At 36.7% G+C, this 27429-nt stretch overlaps 1 protein-coding gene across 5 annotated transcripts in view; it reads left to right on the top strand.

Annotated features, from left to right (window-relative positions):
• The first annotated feature begins 9 nt into the window (after positions 1 to 9).
• LOC108764600 (nuclear receptor coactivator 3) overlaps positions 10 to 27429 on the top strand; it is a 151306-nt gene continuing 123886 nt past the window's right edge. For 3 of the 5 annotated variants that reach the window (XM_018512915.1, XM_018512914.1, XM_018512913.1), the window contains exons 1-2: positions 10 to 1067; positions 6694 to 7763. In XM_018512915.1, the coding sequence (XP_018368417.1) occupies positions 7735 to 7763 (29 nt within the window). In that variant the 5' untranslated portion in view covers positions 10 to 1067; positions 6694 to 7734. Of the gene's footprint in view, positions 1068 to 1423; positions 1479 to 6693; positions 7764 to 27429 lie in introns of those variants that run through there. The other 2 variants (XM_018512911.1, XM_018512910.1) reach the window with 2 other exon arrangements.

Genomic DNA, 27429 nt, shown 5'->3' with positions numbered 1-27429 from the left:
CCGCGAGCAGATAGACCCTTCTGGAAGGCTCGAAGCGCGACGCGGCGCCCCGTACGACGTCTCCGTATTCGCGTCGCGTCGCGTCCTATTATTATTGTCATCATCATCGTCGCCGCCGTCGCCGCAACGCGCAGCAACGTCGCGCTGCTGGCACGCGCGCGTTTCCGACACACGTGCGAAGCGGAATATAAAGGAGATAAGGCGGACGCGTATCAACCGCATCCCGTGGCGCCCCACTGTGTTTTTCTGCGGAAAGAACGACGGTAGAAGAGGAGGAAGAGGAGAGGAAGAGAGAGAGAGAGAGAGAGAGAGAGAGAGAAGCAGACACGTCGCTCTGTATTTCTCAGATATTTCTCTCGCAGCTGGCTCTCGCGACTGTTGTGCGCGCGTCGTTTCCGCCGTCCGTCCCCCGTGCTACGTTTTTTTGGACCGGCGCTCCAGACTTCGGGGCCTCTCTTGCGAAAGAAAGGAAGAGGAAACGGGTGAGAGAGAGAAAGAGAAAGAGCGAGAAGATATACAGCCTCGACCTCAAACTCGCCGACGGCAGCGCGAAGCGAGAATGGAATCGTCGTTGTTCCGCGGATAAGTCGGTCGTCGGTCAGTCAGTCACTCACTCAGTCGAGTCTCCCCGCGTGTTGTGTTGCCGTTTCGCGAAAACGTCCCTCTCTCTCTCGCCGCCGCGCAGTTTTACTCCGCGGGTGTGCGTTGTATCTGCGCGCGAGGCACGACGAGTAATACGAGCGAAATACGAGTCCGCTTTATAATGCACGGCGGCGCGCCGGATCGCGCGCGACGCCGCAAGAAAGCAGCGGCCGGGTTTCTACGTTCCGTTTTTATTCGCTCGTCGGACGGTCCGCTGCTCCGCTGAGAGTCAAGTTCGTCGCGCTCCGCTGTGCGCGCCGCCGCCGCGTCCGTGGCGCGCTCTCGCGCGGCGTTCACCATCGCATCGCGCTTTCGATTGTGCGTCGCCGCACCGCACCGCATCGCATCGCATCGCATCGCATCTCGCCGCACAACCGTCTACCTGCGACGAAGAGAGAACGAGCGAGACCGTCCGCCGGGACGAGGTAAGACGCGTGTTTTGTATCCTTTTCTTTTTCTTTTGCCATTTTTCTTCTCTCCCTCTCGACCCGAGTCTCGTGGCTCTCCAACGGGTCTGTTTTCTTTCGGTGACGGTTTCCACAATGCTTTCCCAATGTTTATGTGTGTCCTCTTTTCTTTTTTCGAGGTGTCAATGGATAAACGATGTGTAAACGCCCGTGTTTTGTCACGGCTCCGGCCGCAGAATGGTGTTGCTGAAAGGGACAGACCCTCATGTTTCTTTCTTAATTTGAAAAGGACGATACTGCCTGACGTTTGGGGCGAAACGATCCTTTTTAACCAGTGGATTTAGGAAACTTTCAAGATTATTAGGAACTCTGATTTATACTTGAAACAACAGATTTCAATTCTGGACACTTATCTCTATCCCTAAACAGGTATTCTTTGCAAATTTGACTCTGATATTTGTGTCTCCGGAATTTCTGTAGTATTTTTAGAAATTGTACTATTATTGATAATCACATTATATCAGATTATTGAATTATAATTATAATATCAATTTCTTTTCGACATAAGAGAGAGAAAACGTTTAATATCTTTTCAATTCCTTATATCTTTCTAGTTGCTACTAGCATTGTCCATGTATCATATTGATTTTAACTTTTAGTTTAATACATTGATTATGATCTTTAAAATTCCATTTTATTTATCACTAAATAAATAGATTCTTCGCAAACTTGACTTTGATATTCTCTTTAGAATTTCTATAGTATTTTTAGTTTTACTATTATTGACAGATTATTCAATTATAGTATCTCTCTCTTCCCGAAGTAAATCTCAAAACAAGACGTTTTACCTCTCTTGGCATTGCATCTTTTTAGTCGCTACTAAACATGCATTGTATAAGAATCGCATCTAACACACTGAACATAATCTTCAGTGTTGAATAACTCTTATCCTTCTTGAAACATGCAAGCTTTCGCGTTTTTCTTCTGGCCAAACATGCCATTAGTAACCCGACTTCTTTTAGAGTAAATTCCACAATTTTGTTTCGCAACGATGAGCTATTCGGACTCATTTACACGGATACATCCATTATCTTGGAGGAAGAGGAGGGGGAAGCCCAACAGCGATAGATAGCGAACGATTGATTACTTCATGGCGCGGCGAATATATTTTTGAAAGGAACAAACATCTCTCTCTCTTCTTCCATTCCTCTCACACGCTCGCCCCCGAGGGTCGAATCACAATAATGGCAGGATAAAAATTGGACAATGGCAGTGGCACATTTTCTACGAACGAACGCGGGGTCCGTCTAATTTTCGATCCCGTGGATTCTCTCGTTTCTGCGTTAAATTTTTTCTCGGTCTAATGAGCTCGAGAAAGCCCACGGTCGCCCTAAGGGCATGTCACGCGATCGCATCGCCTAAGCCACTATTCGAAGAAGGAGTTACAATGTACTCGCATTGTATACACCAAATTGTATAGGCCTACCTCTACAACAACGATGTTTTGATGTGTGTTTCGAGGACTGTGCGGCTCGTACAGGGCTCCCGAGAATCGTCGTGGTTACGCAAAACCTTTCATTTTTAAAAAGAAGGCTACGAAACATCGGCCTTGTTTTTTATGAAACTACTAGTGAAATTGGCCATTTTGGCTAAATCTAGAAGGAAAGCCAATCTTTGTGCCTTAGTGTGTTACTGATGTTTTTATCTTTGGCAACGTATGATATTATATCATGTTAATAATACAAAAATTTCAGTTTTGAGTAATATTAGTTTTTATTTTCTACAGAAACGTTCTTTATTTGTTCCAATTATACGATAGAATTTTCTTTCCAAAATTGAAAACAATATTTTATAAATAATAATGACGCACAGTTACATAATTTAAAATATATAATTTTCGGAAGGCAAATTATACGATTATTAAACTGAAAATTAAAATTGTAAATAATATATTTAACATGTTTAAATGTCATTCTAAGGAGATTGAGAGAGATAGTTAAGGAAAGTAGCGGTGTAATAGTAATAATACAAGGAAAAGGAACTTTGCTTTATTCACAACTTTCTAATCTCTGTTTAGTCTTTACTTAACAAGCCGACAGAGTTACGAGTTTTTCCTTCGAGGCCCTTTAAATTGCGTAACACAGGAGCAGTGGGGTTATTTAAATAGTACCACTTGAAGTGCTAACCTCATAATGCTGACGTGTCGTAAACATTACGACCTAAGTCGACAGGGCCGTATGCCTCTTTCTCTTTCTTTCTCTCAATCTCATATTTCTTATCGGCATTTATAATTGAAACCGATTTCAGAGGATCTTATCTCAATTCTTCTTGCTATTGTAAGTTGTATTCGCTCGCCATGAAATAATAATTGCAGGCGTTGCAAAATAGCCTGTTGTCTATATAGAAATCTTCGACGATTTTTAAGGAAGAAGATATTGTGTGCCAGATACATTCTTAAAATTCAATTTATCTGCGCTTACATATTTATACGACGAAATATTTCGGTCAGGGTACGATTTTTAATAATTTAATGAGAAAAGAATGGAGACTTTGGAACGGCGGATGTATTTCAACGTTTCCATGTAATACGTTGTACAATGTAGTCACATTATTTTCGTGGAAACCATCTTTTGCGGATAACGCGATGCGGTTTTCGGGTAAAAAACGGCAGTTGCACTTTGCAGTTAGGCCATGTTTTTCGCGTGACGTAAGCATCTTAAAGCGAGCGTTACGTTTGAAGAACACGTGAAAATTATGAGTAACGACGCTCTCTTTAACTCGTGTAATGCGGTTTGAGAATTAATTACATTCGGCGTATTTTAGGAGCAAATTCGACTCGAGTACGCGTGGTGTTAAAAAAAAAAAAAAACGCGGGCCAATCTCTATGTCGCCTCTACTAAATTGTGCGACCATGTGTCGGTGATTTTTCGCTACTGTATCTGTAGTGGTACGGAATCGCTGCACGATGAGTCACTTAATATATCCGCGGATAGCGAGAAAAATATTTCATGCATCGTAAGCGACGTTTTAATACGTTGTTAACGTCGTTTTAAAAGAAAATTCTGATCGCAGGAAGTGACGTTCTACTTTGACCTCAATTTAAATGCGACGTGTAGAAAAGAAATGTGTAATTCAATAACAAATAGATCTAATTCCGACAACATTTTTAGAAGATGTATTCAGAAAGGATAGTTTTGCTCAAGTATCTACAAATTTAGCTCAATTATAGATCTGAAGATAATTCTGTTGGATTATCGAATAATTGTGTAGGATACTTAAGGTGGTGGTTACAATGTCAAAACTTGCAGTATTGCTCAACATGTTTCCCAAGTACATAATTATTTTAATGGTCCAACAAAATTATTTTGAGAGCTACTTAAGTTTTAAGATATATTTTAACAAAACCATATTTTTTTCATGTAAAGATAATATAAAAACGCCGACATATCGATACGCAAACGATTCTCTTATAAAGACTACTAAATAGAGAGAGGTTGACCGGTGTCTGTAAAATTGGCATGTTTTATTAATATTTAGAAAAACAATAGTTCCACAATAGCAACAGAACACAGTTTTATGTTCCTAATGAAAATTGAAAGAAAATTTTACGTTTTTAATAGAAAAAAAATAGAAAATAAATCGGGAATATTTTAAGCCATGTGTAATTACATCTTTTCGTTATTTACCAACGAAAGGAGGCCTACCGTTGGAATCAGAATCGCGGATTTCCGGACACCCCGTAGACCTCGCCGATAAATTGCGCAAATTCGCGACGGAGCGTCGTCGTCGACGCGACGGCCGACGACGATATCGATCTCCCCGAGTTTTCCTAAACGCGCCCACGGTCTACATATGTTTCGGAAGCGAGAGAATGGGCCGTGTGGACATGCGCCGCGCATGCACGCACCGGGGCTATTGTATTAATGGCAGTGCCTCTCGTCGTGCGCGACGCCATGTGATGCGCGAGGTTACACCGTGGCCGCGACGACGACGGGAACGACAGTTGGTTGTGTTGCGGAGAGGCTCGATATTTCGAAACCTGCCATTAGTTGCGGATGCGTTTAACCTTCTCGCTCGCTCTGCCTCGCCGAAAACGGGGAAAAACGCAGGCGAGCGTCCTCGCGGTTTTACGGAAGGCGCGACTCCGTACCATGTACAGAGAGAGAGAGAAACACGTCATAGTCGTTAAGTTTGGAAAATAATACAATGTGTGCGATTGAACGATATATGTAATACTGAACACGTAAATATATAATCAAGTGTAATAAAATATATAGTTTTTATCTTGTAATAAATGATTAAAATTGAGTAATTTAATATTGTAGCATTTTTCATTGGAAAACATTTTGCAGATTTCATCTTGATATGATGAATAAAATTCTAAATTTTAGCTTTGAATAAGTGAATTTTTTTTTGGTCGTGCAAAATTATTAAAATATTTCTATCGTAATAACGCACAACTCTCGAGTAATAATCGCAAATTGCGTTATCTTGGAAGATATTACAATGGTAACATTGTTCTGGAAGGCTGAACATCACATTCGTTGTCTTTATTCACATCTACATATATTTTAAAAGAAAATAATATCTAGCGATTTCTGAGAGATACAAAATTTATTTCTTATGTATTTAATTCCTTTATTATAATTTACAATAATAGTAATTGTATTATTTTTACTTTTAATGATACATTTTACAACAGTTGCAAAATTTATATCAAATTTAACACAACATTTCATGTGTCTCGAGCGACGTCCATCTTGTGTTAATTTAATATGAACGTATTTTATGTTAGAAAGTAAACGTTATGTAAAATTTACACTAAACATGTAATATTTTGACATATTTGAAAAAAGAAACATATTTCTTCGGTAAAATTAACATTTATAATTTGTTAAATTAACATACATTCATCTTTTATCTATTTATATTCGATTTTGCGTTTTAAAATTACATTAATTTTATGTTATTTATTCCTAAATTGTGTTATTTTAACACTAATAAATATTAAACATCAATTTATCACAAAATATTCATAACATAATCACATGTTGAATTAATATTCGAGTATGTATAAAATTTTTAATAAGGACAAAATGTTTAACACAAGTAAAAAAAGTTTTTTTTACGATTAAATTAAATGTACGTTCTGCGTTTTATTATCTATTTTTATACGAAATATAAACGTGTTATAAAAATAATTATAATTAAATATAACAATTGAAATCAGCGTCAATGGTAGTCAAATTAAGATAAGAAATAATGATACGATTACAATACTTATTTGAGTGACGTATGTTTATGAGAAATATGCGAATCTATTTCTGTATAAATTGTAACTGCTATTTTTCCAGTGAGGTATCGGTAACTGTTTGTTCGCTAACGATTCCGCTGATTATTACCTCACAGATAAGCTAGAAATAACTATTTGCAACTATTACGAGCTCGTCACCGAATGCAAAACGCGTCGAACGCAACGCATAATGCGTTCGACGTAATGTACGACGCAATTTTTTTATTCGTTCCGCTCATTAATGCGTTACGTGGACTCATTTTATAGCACGATACTCTTTCTTCCTTTCCGCTCGCACTTGTACGATTGTCACTCTCTCGCTCATCTGGCATTTACTATTGTCATTTCCAGGATCGATTCGCTCATCGAGGATCGACGCAAAAAAGTCCTTGAACTTGGTGGATTGCGAGGAAGTTTGGAAAGATCAACAGAATTCCACGGTGGCGGAAGCGAAAAACTTGGTCAATTCGAGCTTTCGCCGGCAGGAAGAGCTTGAAACATCTCTGTGTGGATTCGAAGAGATCGAAAAAAAATCGAAAGTAATCTGAGAGAAGGAAGGAAGGAATCGGAGGAGGGCCCGGCTTCGAGGAAGAGACACTCCCATCGCTCGTGCTACGGGCCCACCCTGACGACGTGTACGCGTTTCGATAGAGAGATCACGTTGTGTTCGTCGATCACGCCATCGTTCAAGCCGGGACCGACGGTGCTTGAAACTCTGTCGTGATCCAATTCGTGTGAGGTTCCTCCTCGTCTGCACCTGCCGTGGGCATCAGAGAGGAAGAACGTGGTCGACAGTGCGGCACGGGCTGTCTGTATCGAATGTCGTCCAGAAGACGTTTGAAAATCGTCGGCGGAAGGACTACGATGCAGTTTCCAACTCATCATCGGATGTCACCGTCGAGCTCGGTCGGCTAATCGACGATTAATCGTGAGAAACGATATCCACGCGCGTGTTGATATCCACAACTTCGTTCCTCCCGAAAAGTAATCGAGAACGGGAACTCAGCCGTTACGTGCGTGTATATGGACCAAGTCGTGGGAAAGGGTGGAACGGATTCGCGGTTATTCCTTCCCGTCGGTTTCTTTCCCTTCTCTTCTTTGTATCTGAATCGCGACGAAGAGAGCGTGTTGATTTCTGTGATACTGGTGTCGCGCGTGGTGGTTAACGACCCTGTTGTCGCTTGGTGGTGATATCGACGGTGTAGTGGTGAGAAGTTCTGTTGGTGCGCGAGGGTGGTGTCCCACAAGAAGGAAGAGAAGAAAGGAGAGAAGGAAAGAGAAAGAGAAAGAGAGAGAGGAGAACGTCTCTCGTGCACGCGTGACTTTCAATTCATTACCACGGATCTCCCCCGGCAATTCGACGCCGCGCCCACCCTCGATGAGAGGAGGCACATGTCCATTGCTGCCACTGAAAATGCAGGGTGAGTCTCTCAGATCCATTTATCTTGGTCACAATTATCATTTGTCGCGCGAATCTATGCGGCGCCCCAACAGGATTAACAAATCGGTCAGTTCGGAAACAATGGGCAGGTCATAATTTTCGGGAAACGAGATAGTTGACGTGATGTGTTTGCGAAAGTGTAGAGATCGTTTAGTTTTTTTTTTTAGCGTAAAAACGATAAGTAAGTTGATACAACACCTGTAGCGGAATGTTACGTTCTAGATATTAAATCGTTTGAAAACAATACATATTTCAAGAGTATGAACAGTAGCTTTGACGAAATTGGTGGAAAATTCGATAAAATGGATTTTAAAGCGTGATACTTTGCACACGGAAAGAACGGTTTTGCTGCACTAGAAAAAGAGTGGTTGCATTAATCGGAATTCTGTTTAAAAATAAATAAATCAGAATTATCTGATTAAATCTATTAAATATTCTAGTTGAGATAAACAGAATTCTTATTGATCAGTATCTACTGGATTCATTTTCAATCAGTTTTTTCAATCAGTGAAGAAGTAATTTAATAAAGTACTAAAAATTTAGTACTAGATCTGAAAATGATTTTGTTTGGATTATTAAAGTATTATGTAGAATATTTGGAGCTTGGAATTGAATAATGTTTACTTCATTATCGGGATTAATTTATAAGCGATATAATCACACTCAAACTGGTTGCTAGAATGTTAAGACTTGGTACAACATTATTATAAAGATTTAAGTGCTCTACATAATTATTTTGATGGCCCAACAAAACTATTTTCAGCTGTGTATCTGACTAAATTAGTAGCAAAACCGTTCTTTTGTGCAGAGATACGAGTCGACTAAAAAACTGTTTTTTGAGAATATTTTAAAAAATTAATATATATATAATTCATACATCCTATTTTTCTGGTAAATTTTTTCACAAAGTGATTTCCGGTACAGTTTTTAATTTGTACTGTATAAATGACGATATTAAATTTCGTTGAACAATTTCAGTTATCGGACTTATAATATTTTCAAATTGACTGATTTAATTATAATGTTTGGCTGTAGAATTTGATTGATTTAGGAGCGAATAAACCCAATTTTTATGACTTCCGTATCTAACTAAAATTGTTATACGTACGTCCTAGTTCTCGATAAGGAAATTATCGAGTATAGAATGTCAAATCAAAAGTACCAGGCAATTGCTCTATTTATATGTCAAACACGTTTCTAATTGAAGATAAAAGTATGAAAATTAGATATAATTGGGTTTAATCGCTCGCATAGAAGATTCAGGCCTCCTTCATCGAATGTGGTATTAATAAATACTCGATGTAAGAATTCTGTACTCAAATGTCAAAAATAAAAATATCGAGGTAACTCATTCTTCTAAATAATATTTCACTCGTTCAGAAAAATCGTGGAACAAGTATTTAAAAATATTTTATATGTCATATAAATCTGTATGAGAAAAATTCATATGGATTTCTATTTATTTCTTGATACAAAAAAATTCTCTCTTTCCAAAATTATATTTTTGACATAAGATAACGTAGCGTTTTATATGTACAGATTCTTTTCTAAGAAAAAGATGTTCCAAATATGTAAGGCACTTGTGGGCGTTTTCACATCAGACTCGATAAGTTTCTATCTTTTTGAAAATCTTAAAATACTGCCTTGGCCAAAAATATTAGGCACCTTATTAATCATTATTTAAAGTTTTAGCTAAAAAATTGATTTATGACGTATGCTGTAAATTACATTCTCTGTTTCAAGAGAACCCTTAAATTTATAATACCGGTAATTAAGAAGTACTTGATAATGCAGATAGAAGAATTCCAAATAAAAATGAAAAATATAGATGCCTAATATTTTTGGCCAAGGCTGTACTCATCTACGAATCGGAGTATCAATATTTCTGTCATTCGGCATGCCAAGCATATAAATCAGAATAAAAATCCGTGGGAAGGGTAGAGGGAATCAAGTTTTCCATGATAGATAGAGTGCCATTGTTCGGCTGCAAGTTATTAGGATGTTTTTAGTTATTTGAGGTAATGTCCTGACCCGGTCGACGGGTTTAATACCATGCTGAAACTACGTCAGAGATACCGATGACGTCACGCTATCGCCTCGCAATTTCGAGAATCACGACGCATGCGTCGTTACGGTTCAATCGTTGCGCTTGACCGTACGTCGATTCGGGAGAGAAAATGAGAACTAGGTAACATTTATTATAAATCGGGAGAAATTACGTCAGCATTTGAATAACGAAAAGTAGGTCATGTTCTTTGTTCTCCAAAATCCGAGAAATATTACTCCACTGTCGAATTATTCACTTTATAGAGGTTCATAGCGGAGTAATTTATATTTGTTTTTCCATATGAAAAACAATTTGTATTTGTTTCCATCTAAAAACAAACAGAATATATTTCTATCACACAGAAATAAAGGAATAAATTAACGAGTTTATTACATTTCATAATTTTATATAGTTGCTTTAAAACATAAATTAATAAAATAACGTTTGGGAAATGCATGGAGAATGCAAAAAGATCATATCGCGTTGTACACATATTCTCGTATCTGCTTAACCTTTTTCATAATCTTTATATTTATTTGTGAGATAATGCTGAATTAAGAAATATCTCTTTGCCCGAAACTCTCCTAAGTCACGGAAAGAAGATTTCGCTGAAGTATTAAAAAATTTAGCTGAATACAGATCTGAGAATAATTTTGTTGGACCATCGAAATAATTACGTGGAACGTTTAAACGTTAATGTTGTGAAAAGTTTCAACATTCTAGCAACTAATTTAACCGTCCTAGCTAAATTTGATAGATATTTGATCAAGATCGTTTTTTTTTTCCATGTGGCATCAGCAGCAATATCGAAGCACGAATACTTTGGCTTCCGACATACTTTTACTTTCGACATTATCCAGGTACACATGGTGTCCCGACATCATTCGTCGACCTGTCGCGTCTCCACGTGCGCGTCCCAATATGGCGCGGGGGAACGCGATCGAGGAAAGGAACTGCACTTGACTGGCTGTTATATTTAGGTTTTAAGCAGAAAGAGAGTAGGAGAGTCCTTTGAGAGCGCCGCAGCCCCGCTCCTGCCGACTGTTCATTCTTCTCTTCGAGAGGGAGAGGGATGGGGATGGGGAAGGGATGCTCTCTCTCGGCATCCACTTCAGGCGCCTTCCGCACGGTTTCCGCCGAATCTACTCCCCTTCCTTTCTCCACCGGGTCTGCCCCTTTGTCTGTACCTGGGCTAGATGTATACCTCCCTCGTATCCCCGTGCGACGCGACCGGCCCCTCCCTCGTAGACGCCTAAGTATCCGTTACCGCCGCAATCAAGCGACCGCCAACTATTCTTTTGCTGCTTCTCGATCCCAACTATCGCTAATAACGGGCAGGTTCGGTCGATTTTTCGCGGGTCCACGGATAACAGGGAAGGAAACGATGCACGGCGGGATTATGACGGGATCGCTGAACACAGCGTGGGATGTTATTATGTACACGTATGGTGATTACCATGCGGAAAATAGGAAATTAATTGGACTTTATTTTAAGAAATTTATATGCTTTTTCTGATCTTTTACATATATGTGTACATGTGTATATGCACCCTGAGAAAAAAATAGCCTAAATTTGAATAAATATTTATTTGAGTACTCTGCCAACTAAACATTTACTTACAATAAATAAATATTTATTTAATAAAAAGAAGTGATTGTTAAATTGAATTAATGTTTCTTCTATCAAATAAATATATTTTTATATTTAATAAATATTTAGTTAGTATTATTCAAATAAATATTTATTGAAATGAGAAAAAAATAGCCTAAATTTAAATAAATATTTATTTGAATACTGCCAACTAAACATTTACTTGCAATAAATAAATATTTATTTAATAAAAAGAAGTGATTGTTAAATTGAATTAATGTTTCTTCTATCAAATAAATATATTTTTATATTTAATAGATATTTAGTTGGTACTATTCAAATAAATATTTATTGAAATTTAGGATATTTTTTTCTCAGTGCATGTGTCTACTTTATATCTATCTGTGATGATGCTGAATTAAGAAATTGCAACAGAATAATGTTCTTGCCCGAAACTTTCTTAAAAATCGTTTATACACAGAAAGGAGGTTTTGTTAAAGTGTCTAAAAATTTAGCTAGATACTAATCTATAAAATAACTTTGTTGAACCATCAAAATAATTATGTAGTACTTAAGCATGATGAGCAATATTGCAAAAAATTCATTTAATCAATTTAAGCGTTCTACATAATTTTGACAGTCCAACAAAATTTTGTTCATCATACCTGAGTGTCCTACATAATTATTTGACAGTTCAACGAAATTATTTTCAAATCCGTATCTAGCTAAATTTGTAGCAAAATCGTTTTTTTTTTTCGTGTATTCATTACGATTTAGTCGGGTTCGTTCCGATTTGATTTCGTTCATTTTGAGATTTAATTTAATTTTTTTTAAAATGAGAATCCAGTAGAGAATGTTAATTGCGCACTTCAATGTTCGAATAAAATAAAACGGTACGCTTAATCGCGATAAAATTCATCTCGATGACAAATTCGCCAACCGTGAGAAGTGCAGAGAAAGAGCCGAGATAACGCGGGAATCGTACTGGTTTGGCGAGGTGTCCTTGATTTTTTTTTTTTTTTCCCCCAGCGAGAGTAAAACGGAATGATGGGCGATACACGAACCAATTGAATGCGCGCGCGCAATAATTACCATCTTACGAGGGCCTTTCATAATTCCATCGGTATCTAACATCGACCCTCTGTCGTGTTCGCATTTTTCGCCAATAAAATCTCGCAATAATTCGCACGTTATGGAAATAACGCCGATAACTCAAACGCCCGTGGCGTCTCGTTTTGCCAGACCGCGTACATATACAAGAAGTATATACACGACGTGTTCTCGATACTACTTAATACTCCATTGCCGCAATAGACCTCCGCTACATGTGGTGGCGTGTAAATTATCGATAAACTTTTGCGCCGTGAGATATTCCCGCGAATAGAAACCGCTGCTAGAGCATAAAATACTGTGCAGCATCGAGAGAGAACGAACGTTGTGCGCGGAAAGTCACGATAAAAAAAAATTTGCTCAACGACGCACTCCTCCGAATCACATTTCGCGCGATCGGATGCAGAATGTGGACTCGCTTAACGGATTGGTGAGACTATAGGGTTACCGTACTCGGCAGTAAGAAAAAGGAAAAAAAAAACAAGAGTGTGTTCCCCAGATATATTGTGCCGCGATCAATGAACTTTTTTGTTTTCTTTTTTGTTATGTTTAAAAAATGATATCGATGCGATTTAGATTCCCTATACTGTCATCTACGAAAACTCGTAAGATTATATAATAAATCATAGGATAAAAATCGTCGGATTATTTAGTAACTTGACTGAGAGAGTGAAGAATTTTATATTTCAGTGTAATTATATATTAGCGAGTTTTAAAAAATTCTGTGTTGATTTGTTAGTCTTATTTACATTTTTTTGCTCTTATCTGTGGAACATATATACGTACACTGGGAAAAATAGTCCGGTTGGATTAAATAATTCTGATGAGAAAATGGACGTATCAAAATGTTCTCATTAAATCTATTAGAATTTTAATTCAGATAATTAGAATTCTGATTGATATAATTCTTATTAAAAATAAGAATTTTTGTAGATTTCACCAGAAATATATATTGTAAAATTCTAATAAATTTAATCAGAACATCTTGATTGGTCTATTTCCAACCAGAAATTTTTTTTAGTTATATATTTAAAATAAAATAGAAACTGTTGCAAGTATTGATTTCTCATGACATATATGTGATACGACGTTAATAATTATTATAAAATTATAAATGTGAGAGAGGAAGAGACAGAATTTTTTATACAAATAAGATGACGGATTATAATGTAAACATTGAATATGTATGATATTCGTTTGAATGCAAATTAATACGTCATGCCTATTAATTTCATTATTAATCCGAACATTTTTATTGTAATTTTTTTAACAATGTTATTATCTATTAATTCGCAATTTATAAGTGGAGGAATTAGTTGAAAAGAGAACGTCTGGTAACGTAAAGACCTCAGATCGATGACGTGACATTCTAATTTGTCGCAACGTGACAAGTAAGGTTTCGGATATCTGCGACTGCGTAAGACGAAGATCGATGTCGTGCATTTCGAATGGAATTATGTGATGAGTAGACTGTACGTTTCAGTCGTTAAATATCAAACGTGCCTATGTTCACAACGTAAAAAAATGCATTTAAATGCGTTGAATCACAGAATATCACGGTATAGCAACGCGATCAACAATAAATTTTCCGATTGTTACATTTATCGCGATTTAATAATCGAGTCTTGTGAGAGGAGATATATATTAATAGTTTTTAAATCTCGTCTCAGTTAACTCGAGGAAAAAGTGCATATCACTCAAGCGCACTTTGGAGATGACTTGAGAAGAGATCAAGCGTTTAAATAATTCAAATAGCTTAAATGTTTAACTGAGAAACGGAACGAGATTATTCACGTAAAAAGCTTGACTTGAAATTCAAGAATACATTTTTAAAGTGTTATAACGAGAAGAGAGAGAAAGAATTGTAGAACACTGTCTTCTCTTACACTCCTGTGCTCTGAACAATAATTCTTTTATATTAATTAATTAATTAAGAAAGCAGCGGAGCGCGCTTTCTTACTTCAAATTAATCTTTTTTATGAACTTGATATGTGTGGACACGTCACGCTTATGTATTAAATCTAAAGTTTAAAAAAAATTAAGTTTGTCTTCATTTCGATCGAAAAAGAATACAGAGATATGAATTTTTATTGTTGTATAATTTGTTTATAATTTTTTAATGTCTCGAGAGCGATAAGATTGGGATTCTCATAAATAAAAGAAAATTATGTCGCATTTTTTTGCGATAATTTAATCTGCTTTTTTTTTTATTTAAATGTCACTTGATCTGTTACACGATTTTACTTCTCGCGGATAATAATTTGGAATAGAAAACCAATAATGATTTAAATCACATAAATATATATCTTCTTCGATCAAAAGGAGAAAACGAGTTTTATTCTTTAAATAAACATTATATTTTTATTGGAATTATATATAATGTATATTTTATTTCATTTTAATATAAATTTTATATTTGTTTGAAATTATGTTACATAAATTATCTAGTTTTCCAAATATTACATTTTAATCGCGGATAAATGAAATGTTGAAAGTCAACTTATAAATTTCAATCCGTACTATAATTCAATCAAGCGTATTCCAATTTCAGTAATGTCATACACGTGTCGATCAAATCGCAAAATATTTATCAATCTCAAGTAACATGTCAATCAATTTTAAGCTTTCGAACCGCTCTCATATTTATTTCTATTAAAAATTAACGTAGATTAATTTCAATCCCCGTTTAATTTACTCATAACGTTTTTTTAGAATTAGATAAAGATGAGAGAGTTAAACCGAGATTCAAGTTAATCCTTATTGGTAGAAACGGGCCACAATCGAATCGAAAAGAATGACTTACGTGACACTGATGAGTCCACAAAACGGAGCTCCAGATGTGCGGCGATAATTCATTTATCGTGATCAAGTTCGGATTGCACACAGATATACTATTCATACTATTCGGTGTGTAAATATGAAGTCTATTTTCTGTGACTGAACTACACTTTTGGAACACTCAAAGTGAGACTGGTATATATTTGATATTTGTCGAAAGTGAAAAAGAGAGTTCTATGACTGCGTTCCGTTTCACACATAATGCGCACGATGTATCATTTCGTCCTTGTTTGACACTCGGCGAACGACAAGGATAAAATGATACATCATGCGCATTAGAGTCCGGATCTACAATAAGTGTTTTAAGCCTTAAGCCGTAAGAAATTGACCAATTACAGTCGAATCCGAGAAGAATAAGCGACTGTGATTCGCCCATTTCTTATGGCTTAAGGCTTTAAAATAAGGCCTATTGTAGATCCGGACTTATGCGTGAAACGGAACGCAGCTTATATAGTGCAGCCCAGTGCAGGAACGGAAAACAGACTCATAAACGTAATTTCGTAAAACGTCAACTGTTTCGTAGCGGCGACGAGTCTACCGTACATACGTGCATACGTATAACGGTTCGGGCGCTCGGCGATTGTTTTTATGACGCTACGCAGCGCGCCGTGTTTTGTTTGCGTTCGGTCACCGAGTCATCATTCGCACGGCGGCGACGCGACGCGACGCAACGGCTCGGCTCGGCTCGTATCGTATCATTTCTCAAGACTGTTAAGCCCATTCTACGTAAACGCAGAACACGGGTCGCAGATTGCGAAACTAGAAACTAACTTAACGTATTTTAATTATGATATGATTGTAGGACGCGAGACGCAGAAAGTTGGGTGAACTTCAACTTTCGCGTCCTGCGTCTTGCGTCCTACGTAATACGGTCTGCAACCTATTAAGGGTCCTCTGCATAGAAGTCGTAGATGGTCGTGGAGTCTTAAGTCGTAGGAAACCAACCAATCACAATCAAATATAAGGAGAATACTCGATTGAAATTGGTCAGTTTCCTACTTAAGACTCCACGACCATCTACGACTTCTATGTAGAGGACCCTTTACGATCTGAAATACGTTTCACTTGCGACCTGCGTTCTACGTCTGAAGCCCATTCTACACAAACGCAGAATACGGGTCGCAGGTCGCAAAACTAGAAACTAACGTATTTTAATTATGATATGATTGTGCGACGCAGAACTCGGCTGAACGCAGGACGCAGAAAATTGGGTGAACTTCAACTTTCGCGTCCTGCGTATTACGGTTCGAAATATTTTTACAATTTGAAATACGTTTCACTTGCGACCTGCGTTCAACGTCTTATGTAGAATGGGTTTTACACTATCAGTAGTATTAGCATGTGCGATTAGTTTAACTTTCGCGGATTTGTTCACGCGCGTGCTCAGTGATTTTTCGCTTCTGTGTGTCGGAGTGGCCGTGATTTATTGGCGCATGAATTTCGTGCCGTTCGTTCGTTCGATGGGAAGCGAATCGTCTTTAAATTGTGACCCTTTTTCGGGCGATGATTATCTCATTAACGACACTCCATTCGGTATACGTACGTATGTATCTCGCGTCTTTTTTTTCTCTTCAGCAAATGTGATTTTTCGGATTGAGATCGCGCGAGGTGATTTACGATGACGAATACGAATGAGAGTGTTTCTGGGAAACAACGGGAAGCGCTGCGACACGTCGATCGTTTTTATTAACGTGTATATTTCGCGAGACGGATGGGAAATGTATCGCGTTTAATGCGACCAGACGTCCCACTTTCGAAGTGATTGTTCTGCTGTCCCGTCAAATGTGTCGAAATATGAATAACTATTCTTTAAAAATAAATTGCTATTGTATCTTATCTTTATAACTGCTATTTTATGACTTATAACTGTTATTATTGTATCAACCTTTATACATTTTTTTATCTAATTTAAATAACGAAGAATCATGCTGATTTTCATTTTTAATAATATTTACCGTCATAATTTTATTTCAGTATACTAATCGCTTATAATTTATCTAATCATATCTCTTTATAATGTATTTTAATCAATATCTGGTCACATTATGTGCGATATTAAATCGTGTTGCTTGCATTTTTTGCACTCGGCTAATCTTTGCTTCCTTTTTTACAGCGTTCGAATATATATTTATTTCCTTTTAAAAATATTTGAACTTTCAAGCAACGCGACAAACTTATTGGCTACGTTCAGCAGCTTTGCAACTGCTGTAAAATTCTTGAATTGGTTTATACATTTATTAGATCCAATGAGGAACTACGGCAAGACCAATCATATTGAAGAATGTTACAACGGTTGCAAAGCTGCTTTCTCTGCTGAACGCAACCATTGATTCGCGACCGTTTATCTTTTGGCAGTTCGTCGCGCGATAACAATCGACTCGCGTCGCGCGCGCGAGCAATCGAAGTGAAGTTGCCGCAGTTCCTTTCCGAGTTTTTCGGCCATTAGCAAAGTATCGTGAGCACGGAACGGATCGGCTCCGCGTAAAGCGACGTCACGAGGCGTTTAATTAGTGAGTATAATACGCAATTAACTCGATATTTGAATATTCGTCAACCGTGTAGCGTGAATCCGGTGTTTGCGAGTATCTACAATGTTAGATAAGACGCGTATCCGATTTATCTCGTGCAAAGTTTCATTCGCGCGTCAACAGTCGGTGGAGCGACTACCGTTTTCAGAGACCTTGCATTCCGCTGACGTTTATCCGTTCCGTTTAAACGTGTCCGTGTATTTGCGACTTAATATAACATGATTGTCGCCCGAAAACGCGAGCATAGGGTCTGTTAATCGGAAATTGTTGTAGAGACGCAGGCAGGGGCCGCGCGGGAGGCGCGTGAAGTTGCCCGCGCGTCGCTCCGCCATGTTCGAATTCGGCCGTTACGTTAATTTGCGTCGCGGTTGTAGAGCGGATCGTGGCGTCGCGAACGCGGGATTTCCTCGCGTTTTACTCATTTGTTGCGGTGCGATTAACGTCGGGAGTGCCGTGCTAAGTGTCGCGCGATAGTCGTATCCATGAGTGACGTGTCGCGGGCGCGCGATTGCAATTAACCTTGTTCGCGCGAGTGGAGTGTTGTGCGAGTGCCACAGCGAAGGAACAGCCACGGAGGTGCGAGGGAGAAAGAGCGAGCAGGAGGCCCGGGGAGGCATCGGGCTACGGCGGAACAACTATGGGGTAATCTATTTTTTTTTTTTACTCATTTATGTTTTGTCGTTTTAACCGTATTTACTCCCGCGACAATTGCCGTGGAATTCCTGTATGTCATCTTTCATAATTTTTTTTGTTTTAATATGTACAGAAAAACATTTTTGTTGTTAAGAAAATTATTTACTCAATTTACTTCTTTTTTTTTTAATATTACGATTATTTTTAACTAAAATTCAAGAATAGTTTCCTGATAATAATTTTAATAAAATACTTATTTTCTTGAAATACACTAATTTTAGGAAAACTCAGTATTCACTCAAATATAATTATTTTCTTTTGAGTAATATAAAATGTTATTAAACAAGCGACTGTATAATAAGTCGAATTTATTTTAATTTAATAATCTTGATTGAAGCTATAAACTTATTATTATAATGTATAGATAAGATATCAATTACATATTCGAATTATTCATTATATATTTGTAAAAATTTTATTAAATATTTAATTAAATAAAATGAAATAATGGAAATTATTTTATAGATTTTAAAACACCTTAAAAATGTGATATCTTAAAGATATTAAAAATTAGTTTGATTATTTACATAAAAATTAGAGGAACTTATATTAAATTTTTTAAATAAAAAAAATATTCATATTTAAGAAAAGAATTTTTTCAGTAAATAATTAAATATTAAATATTTTTAAAAAAGAAAAGGGAAAAAATGTAGTGTGTCTTATAATTATTTTTGAAACAATTATCTCAAATGTTGTAATTTAATTAATGTATTTGTTTGTTATAGATTAATGCTGTGTTACAACTCCGCTGTTTATTGCGTAGGCAAGTAAAGAATTATTTTTTAATATAGGGCAATAAAGCTGTGAAATTTTAATAATATTCTCTAAATTCTTTTGACTGGAATCTCACTCTGAAGAGTGAAAATTAAGCCAGTCTTGAATAAGAGTGGCTTAATTTTCAATCTTCAAGAGTGGCTCAATTTTCAATCTTCAAGAGTAGCTCAATTTTCAATCTCAATTCGAGAGTGAGATTTCACTCTTCTGAAGTGAAATGTATTTTAATAGTTTTAGAAAATATCTGTGTATATATTTATATGTACGAAATGTATAATTATATAAAAATAATTGAACATGCAATAACAAATAATAAAAAATTCAAGTTAATAGCATTAGAATCTTACGAATAAACCGCTTAGATTTATCTTCAAAATAGAGAGGCTACGACAGATTAGTGCTAATATTTAATCGAACAGTCATCCGTTGATTTATTATGCATACGAGAATGCAAATAGACACTCGTACATCAAGCTCATAAAACAGAGCTCATTATATCGGTATATTATTACATGAATTGCTCGAAATTTAGAATACAAACTCACAAATATATACATGTCAAGAGGGAATAGATAGGAAATATTATACTTTATAGAATAAGCTCGAAAAAGTAATTTCTTCAAAAGAAAAATTGTTTTTGTATCAGTAAAGACAACATCGCGCATCATCTGCACTTTTTACCAAACACTTCATAGGCAAGAATTTTTCAGAAATCATTGATGAAAACACCATGAAGACAATATATTTATAATGCTGTCTGTGTAGTTATGTAATATAAAATATTCAACGTGCAATTGAGTAAATTTTCGGCTTATATTGCCTAGTAAAAAATAAGGAAGGAGAAAAAATTAAGTAAGGCTGTAACATGTAAAATATTGATATTTTTATAGAAAATTTTTATAATATTTAAGTTTCTTTATGGTGTTTACAACAAACAGACGAAGATGAACACAGAAATAAGATATTTATACATTGTATACATTTGTGAAATAAAAATAAATTTCTTCTATCTGACTGATCTCAATGCAATATAAGTAGATAATAAAGGAAATATTTTAATCATGTAGGATATTTTTTTGTTAATTTAGATAATGAAAAGTCATGCACATGATTTTTAATAGCATTTATCGATATAATTTCGTTTCATTAATTTATTTGCAGTAATTTTATTTTATTTACACTAATCTTTCATTGCCTATCTATTGATAACATACTAAAAATAATTAAAAAAAAATAATTGGGAGACATAGTTATGTGATACAAGTTATGTGTTAAATGTATTTTTAATAATATTGAAAAAGAGAGAGAAGACTTTCGTAATGTGTACATATAATTTTCTCACATATTTTATGTATTATACTTGTATATATATATATATATAAAATATAAACATTTAATATAAATATATTTACAAATATATGTATGGTATTCTTCGTATGTATGTAATTTTTAGTAAGTAATGAAAAGAGCTTATTAAATTATGGTTTTAATGTTTAAATAATATTATATTCAGTTCTATAACTGCGCGTCGAAGTCATTTTCATGAATCTTTAAACACAATCTTAAACTGAACTGGGGTAGTAATATCGTAAATTAAATTATTTAATAATAATGATGCTATAACAAAATCCTAAAAAGCTGTAAATAATTTGATATTAATAAGATTCTTAAAAAGCTATAAATAAATTATTTACAGCTGTTTAAGGTGCTTATTAGCAGCAATATTATTTAATTGCTAATTTAGTATTTGTGTATTACTACCCCAGTTCAGTTTAAGATTGCATTTAAAGACTGAAACTGATTTCGACGTACAGTTGCAGAACTGGATATGTAAATATATAAATTCACACCGAAATATTATTTAAGCATTAACATTTAGCTTATACCTATAAAGCATTTTCGTTACTTATTATGTAATCATGTTATGGTTCTATGATATTTCGTTTATAATTTTTAATATATATTTTATAAATATATTCAATGTGTATTACGGGTATCATGCAATTTAATTTATTATCTGTAACATGTATGACACTTTAAAAGCTTCTGAGTTTCTCACTCGAGTAATCATACCGCTCTTTAATTAAATAATCCCAGATTATATACGTTCTGGTAAAAATGCGTCTACTTTGATCGCCTCTCGAGACATGAAACCTCAATCTTAGTATCTCATTTAATATGAGTTTTGAGATGCGGAGTAAAGGTTATAATTACGATCTTAACACTTGTTAGACCCATCAAACGTTTATCGTCTGAATGAGATAGCGAAAATTGTAGGTCAGTGTCTCTCATGGTGTTTATCCGCTCGTTAGTCGAATATTTGTAACATTTCTTCATAACTAGAACGCGTTCTTGCATATTCGGTCGCGCGTGAAACAAGACGCGTCGGTCGGTCAAAGACGCGAGTGTATAGGTGCTCGGGCAGCAGAGTGTGCACACGGCAGAAGTTTGAATTCAACGATTCTGAGTCACCGGTGCAGCAGATTGGCGCGAGAAAGAGAAAGAGAGTGGCATGGACGAGGTGTGCGTTGCAAATGAATGCAGCAGCAGCAGCAGCAGCAACAGCCCGCGCGGGAGCTACATTTTTGCGTCAGCGCACGTGTTTGTGAGAGACCGCCTTTTGCACTCCAACCGATCTCTACCACCGGTTTTGTTACCAGACGCTACAGCAGCGACTCAAGTCACTTAGAATACAAAAAAGGAAAAAGAATCAACTGCAACCAGCTTCCTGATATTGTAAGCAAGTTCGCTACGAGATTATTCTTTTGGCTTCTCGATACAGCGACTGAGTAGATTGATTACGTGGAAGGAAAGATTTTACTGGAGTATTTAAAAATATGATACAGATTTGATAATAATTTTGTTGGATCATCAAAATAATTATACAGGAAATTCGAGCATAAGATATTCTAGCAACCAGTTTGAGTATCCTATGTAATTATTTTACCAGAGTCCAATAGAGTTATTTTTAGATTTGTATCTAGCTAAATTTTTAGATACTTTAGCAAAATTGTTCTTTTCGCGTATCCTCGTTTTACATACATGGGTTTTTATTACAAATTAGAATCGATTGGTTAAAGCACTTACGTTAATTAAGTAATATAAAGTAGCGTTAATTAAATAATATTAATTGACACTGCGTCTAATATACTTAGTACGACAAATTATGATACCGACAATCTCGATAGTGGGTGTCGTGTTATCGTTCGCTATCCCTGGCTGCAAGTAGCACATCGCATACGCAATGCGTCACTGTCGACGCATGCTGCACGCGGCGTGCGAGCCACATGTAGCAAAATAGAAACTTGGCTAGCCGCGCGGTAGGCGCCGTGTAACTGATTCCGCCGTCAGCAATAATGTTAAGTATCGCGACTACTAAATAGCTCATCGCGCGTCGAAAGCATAGAATTACGAGATGTACGGAAGGAGCCTGATTCGCGACGTCTATCGAGTTTCAGGTCTTCTGAACAATGACAATTTTGTCTGTGCTCGTAGCATTTCGATGTTTTAATGTTAATATTAGTATTAGGTAATAGTAGATATTAATCTAGGTATTAATTTAGGTATTTAACATTAATATTAGGTAATTAAATCAGATAAAAATTCTATTGAATAGCCTGTTTTCACCAGTGTAATTAACTTTAATCATCTTGGTTTTAACTTCTCATCTTCTAATTCTTGTGTCCGTTTTTACCTGTGAGATGTAGATTAACTTTATCTCGGTTGGACTTACTCGTCATTCTTTTTCAAGAAAATAGAAAAAGATGAGTAGGTTGAGCCGAGATTAAAGTTAATCTACATTGGTGGAAACAGGATTAGAACTAGTAAAAGATGAAAAGTAAGTTGAATCAAGATTAAAATTAATCTGTATTAATAGAAACGGGCATGAGTCGAACTTTATTTGAAATTAAGGGAAATATGAGATTTATTTTCCTGGCAAAGAATAGAGCCTAATTTATCAGATTATCCAATTTCGCATTCAACGTTAAATAATCGTGTATATAAAAACTATACTGCAAACTATCACGCTACATACATATTATTCTTATATTTCATTACATTTCTCGACTCCAGTCTATTTATATTTATCTAGTCTATTCGTATTTATATATATATCGCAACGAAAGAGTGAGATAATCCACGGATGAATGCGTTTGTTCAACTTGTTACCCTTTCGCAAAGTCTAGCGTGACATCTTACAGAAAATTTCAATAAATATTTCTCTTCGGGGATTATCTTTCCGTTCCATTGCGTCTCGAGTAGCGGCAGACCGAAGACCGCACGGAAGATGCGAAATCGGTCCGAATAGAATGCGTTTGTGAGTCACATGGTCGTGTCGGCTTGCGAGCGTTGCCGAGCCAAGCCGAACGCACCGCGTCGCGTCGCACCGAGTCGGGATATAGATCCTCTCTCTGGTGCCGTGGTGCGTGTTGCGACGTTGCCAAGGTTCCTCTTATCGTCGAGCCGGCCGCGAAAGCCCGTACCCCGTACGCACTCGTGCGTCCGTCCATCCATCCATCCATCCATCCGTCCGTTCTTTCATCCATACACGTTCATCCGTCCGTTCTGTCCGTTCCGTCCGTGCGGGAAAAATAGCGCGTCGCCTTGGCTTTCTTTCCTTGCCCCACGTCTGCGTGACCGCGTTTTGCCTCTCGCAAAAATGCGCCCTCGGGAGAGACTCGCGCGCCGTGGAAGCCGTTAGCCGTCACGATCTCGGCACGACGAACGTGCGATTATTACGACGAGACAAAGGCGTCAAAGACGGCGACAACGACGAAGGGTGGGGGGGGGAGGGGGGGAAGGGAGAGGGGAACAGCCACCACGGCAACCATAATTATTGGTTATTGATTTTTGTTAATGCGCACGACCGTCGCATTCACGGACGACAAACGGTGGACGGGAAGGGAGCGTGACGTAAACTAGGATATCAGCGTCGGGAAATATTCTCCATGGGAGGACGTCGTCGTCTCTTCACTGCGCTTGCTGCTGCTGGTGCTGGTGCTGATGCTGGTGCTGCTGTTGGTGGTCGAGTTGGCACGCGCGATGCTTTTACAACGTTGTAAATTTTATGGGCGCATTGTGAATTGCTATATCGCTGGCATTAACCGTTAAGACGGGATTCGGTAACTCGCGACGTTGTCTCCGATTTCTGCGTTCTTATATTCTGTCCTATATGGCGCCGAGAACTTTTTCTTATCGTGATAGAGATATAAAGAGAATTTTTTAACTTTAATCTTGTGAAATGTATTATTAATGAATGGATGACGGAGAATAAAAATGTTATTTTAATATAAATTTTTATAATATTTATAGATAATGAGAGGTTGAGTCTGAGGAAAAAAAAAAGAATCGAAAGGAAGTCGTATAAGCGATATAGCCCAGGATTTGTATAAAATTTACAAAGCAGTCGTGACGATATTTAACTGTTATGGCGGAAACTCGCGATGCTGTTTCTGATTTCTCCGTTCCTGCATTCCGTTTTATGAAGCACCGAGAACTTTTTCTTTTACTCATTGTGAGAGATATAAAAGCAGGAAAGGGAGACAGTTTTTAAATAGGAAAGTCGTTAGACAATTAACAAGTTAACTTGAATGATAATCTGCTGCTAAAGACAGTTTAATTTTATTTTGTCTCAGTTTATTTCGCATGTTTAATATCTAAAATGTATCTTGCGTAGGAATATCGCTATCGAACAACAACTATATATATTCATTATATTATTTATAAAATAACTGGTTTTATAAAAGTAAATACCGCAAGACTTCCACAGCAAATCTTGATCTAAATATACTGTGAGTGTAATTTTGCGATTATCTGTTATTTCTACTGGCTAAATGACACTATCTTGGGTTCGTACGAACGATAACGAACGATAAGGAGCGGTACGAAGCGGTTCATGTATCAAGTAGCATGCGAGATAATTCGATGCGTTTGCAGCTCATTAAATATCGTCACGATTGCTTCGTAAATTTTATACGAATCTTGTACTATCGCTTAGTATTACATAACACTCTTTTTTTCGGTTCTCTCTTTTTCCTCAAAGTAATAAATCTTTTTTGCTTACAAGTAATGTTAATAATTTGATATATTTTCCAAGATTCAAATTTTAAAAAACTAAACGAAAAAAAAAACTATTTTGCGTATATTTTTGAGAAATATTGTACACAATTACTACAAAAAGGGAAATCTTCCTATTTTCGTGGATCTTTTTAGATTAGATATAAAAGTCAAGGAACTTTTTAAAATTTTGTTAGCAATCGATAGCCAGCACGAACCTAAATATTTGATCTCCCAATTATATCAGGTTGTTTCAGCGCTAAGACGGCGTAGCAAAGTAGTGATAGTATAAACAAACACTAGAGACTCTTTAATCAGAAAATCTTTTATCAGTCAAATTTCTTCGAGCTAGAAAGGAATATAGGCCATCTCATTCCAATAGCGGTGTGTATGCATGATGTGTACACACCACTATTGATGAAAGAGTGAGATAGCCTATATTCTTTTCTCGCTCGAAGAAATTTGACGAAATCCTGATGGCAGCTAGGAGCACTAACGTGTAACTTTGAGAAGTTAAATTCAATGCCTGAATTTTTCGTTTTATCTCTAAAAGAATTTTACATTTTAAAAGTTTATCTTTTTTTTTTCTTTTCGAGAAATATTCGAACAATTTCTATTCTTCTCCGTTTCTGAGTTAAGATTTGTAATGTATTCTGAAAAAATTCTTGCTCGTTTTCACTATATATACTCGATCTTGGCTAGTCGTGGCAGCAGTCGGCAGTTAGACCGCAGGAATATTAATTCGGCGGATACTCGTACATGGCAGATACTGTGCTCAAGACTTTTTATCAGCCCGCTCTCGGAGGGTAGAATTACGGTGTGCCGCGATGAAATTGCGATACCGAACGCGTCGATTCGCACGATTCGAGGAAAGATCCGGTCCGTCCGTTTCTCAGCTGCCCAGATAGCTGAACTGTCTGCAAACACGCACCACGACGCGACCGGTGAGGCAGAACAAAGAAGGAGAAGTTACATCACCATCGCATCGCGATGCGCGTCCAATGATGGTATGCCGCTGTATCGAGAGAGAGAGAGAAGGAGACAGTGAGAGGGAGAATAAAATTTGACAGGAGCGCTTCGAAATACGGCTTATGTTTAATTCCGCCGACGATCAACTTCTTTTTTCGCCATGATGTCGCTCGGCCCGGCCACCTCCAACACCCACCCGCGAACGGCAAAGAAAACAAAGGACAAGTTGCGTCATTCGAATTGAGATCAAGAGAACATATTTTTATTCCGTTACGAATTTTATTGCTGTTGAATAAGGACCTCGTGATATTTTAATCTTTATCTCAGGAAGATACGTAATCTCGGTGATTTTGATTATTAAATATTAGTGGATGGAAATATTATCGTATTTGACACGTGCAAAAGATTTTATTCCTCATTATCTTTCCAACGTACGTGGCTCGTGCAATCATTGGGAAACAAAAGTTTCCACATTTATATTCGCGCAATACATTTCGTGACGAGATACGTAAGCATGTCGTATACTAAAATTTTTCATTATTCTCACCTTGAGTGAGTAACGAATTGTATTGTAACTGTTATTAACATACAATTCGAAGCCTTTCCTGAGAACATTGACACACATAATTTTTGTTGTATATTGCCCATCAATCTTTGAATTGTTACATTCGTTTGACATAACAAAGATTAGGTGCCATTTATTTGTATACATTTTTTTTTTTAAGTCTGCGAATCGTATACGTGTTTCTTGCATAATTACATCGGGTTCAAAGACAAAAGTTCGACGACAAAAGAATTGATCAATCGAAGAAAATAAAGGGTATCATAATTAACATAACGTATGCAATAAATTCTTGTCATTTCTCCTGAAAAATCTTTTTTTTTTCCACGGTTCTTTGACATCTAAGAAATTCTTCAATTTTCGATCCTTTGTACTTACAGTCGACGTGTCAAAATTTGGTTAAAGCAAAGCGCGAGCTGAAAGCAAATTAACTCACGGACGCGTAGATGAAACGGATTGCTGCAGTGAACTTGGAAC

Source organism: Trachymyrmex cornetzi, unplaced genomic scaffold, assembly GCF_001594075.2.
Source record: "Trachymyrmex cornetzi isolate Tcor2-1 unplaced genomic scaffold, Tcor1.1 scaffold44, whole genome shotgun sequence".
NCBI classification, from domain to species: Eukaryota; Metazoa; Arthropoda; class Insecta; order Hymenoptera; family Formicidae; genus Trachymyrmex; species Trachymyrmex cornetzi.
This window is presented reverse-complemented; position numbering and strand designations above follow the sequence as displayed.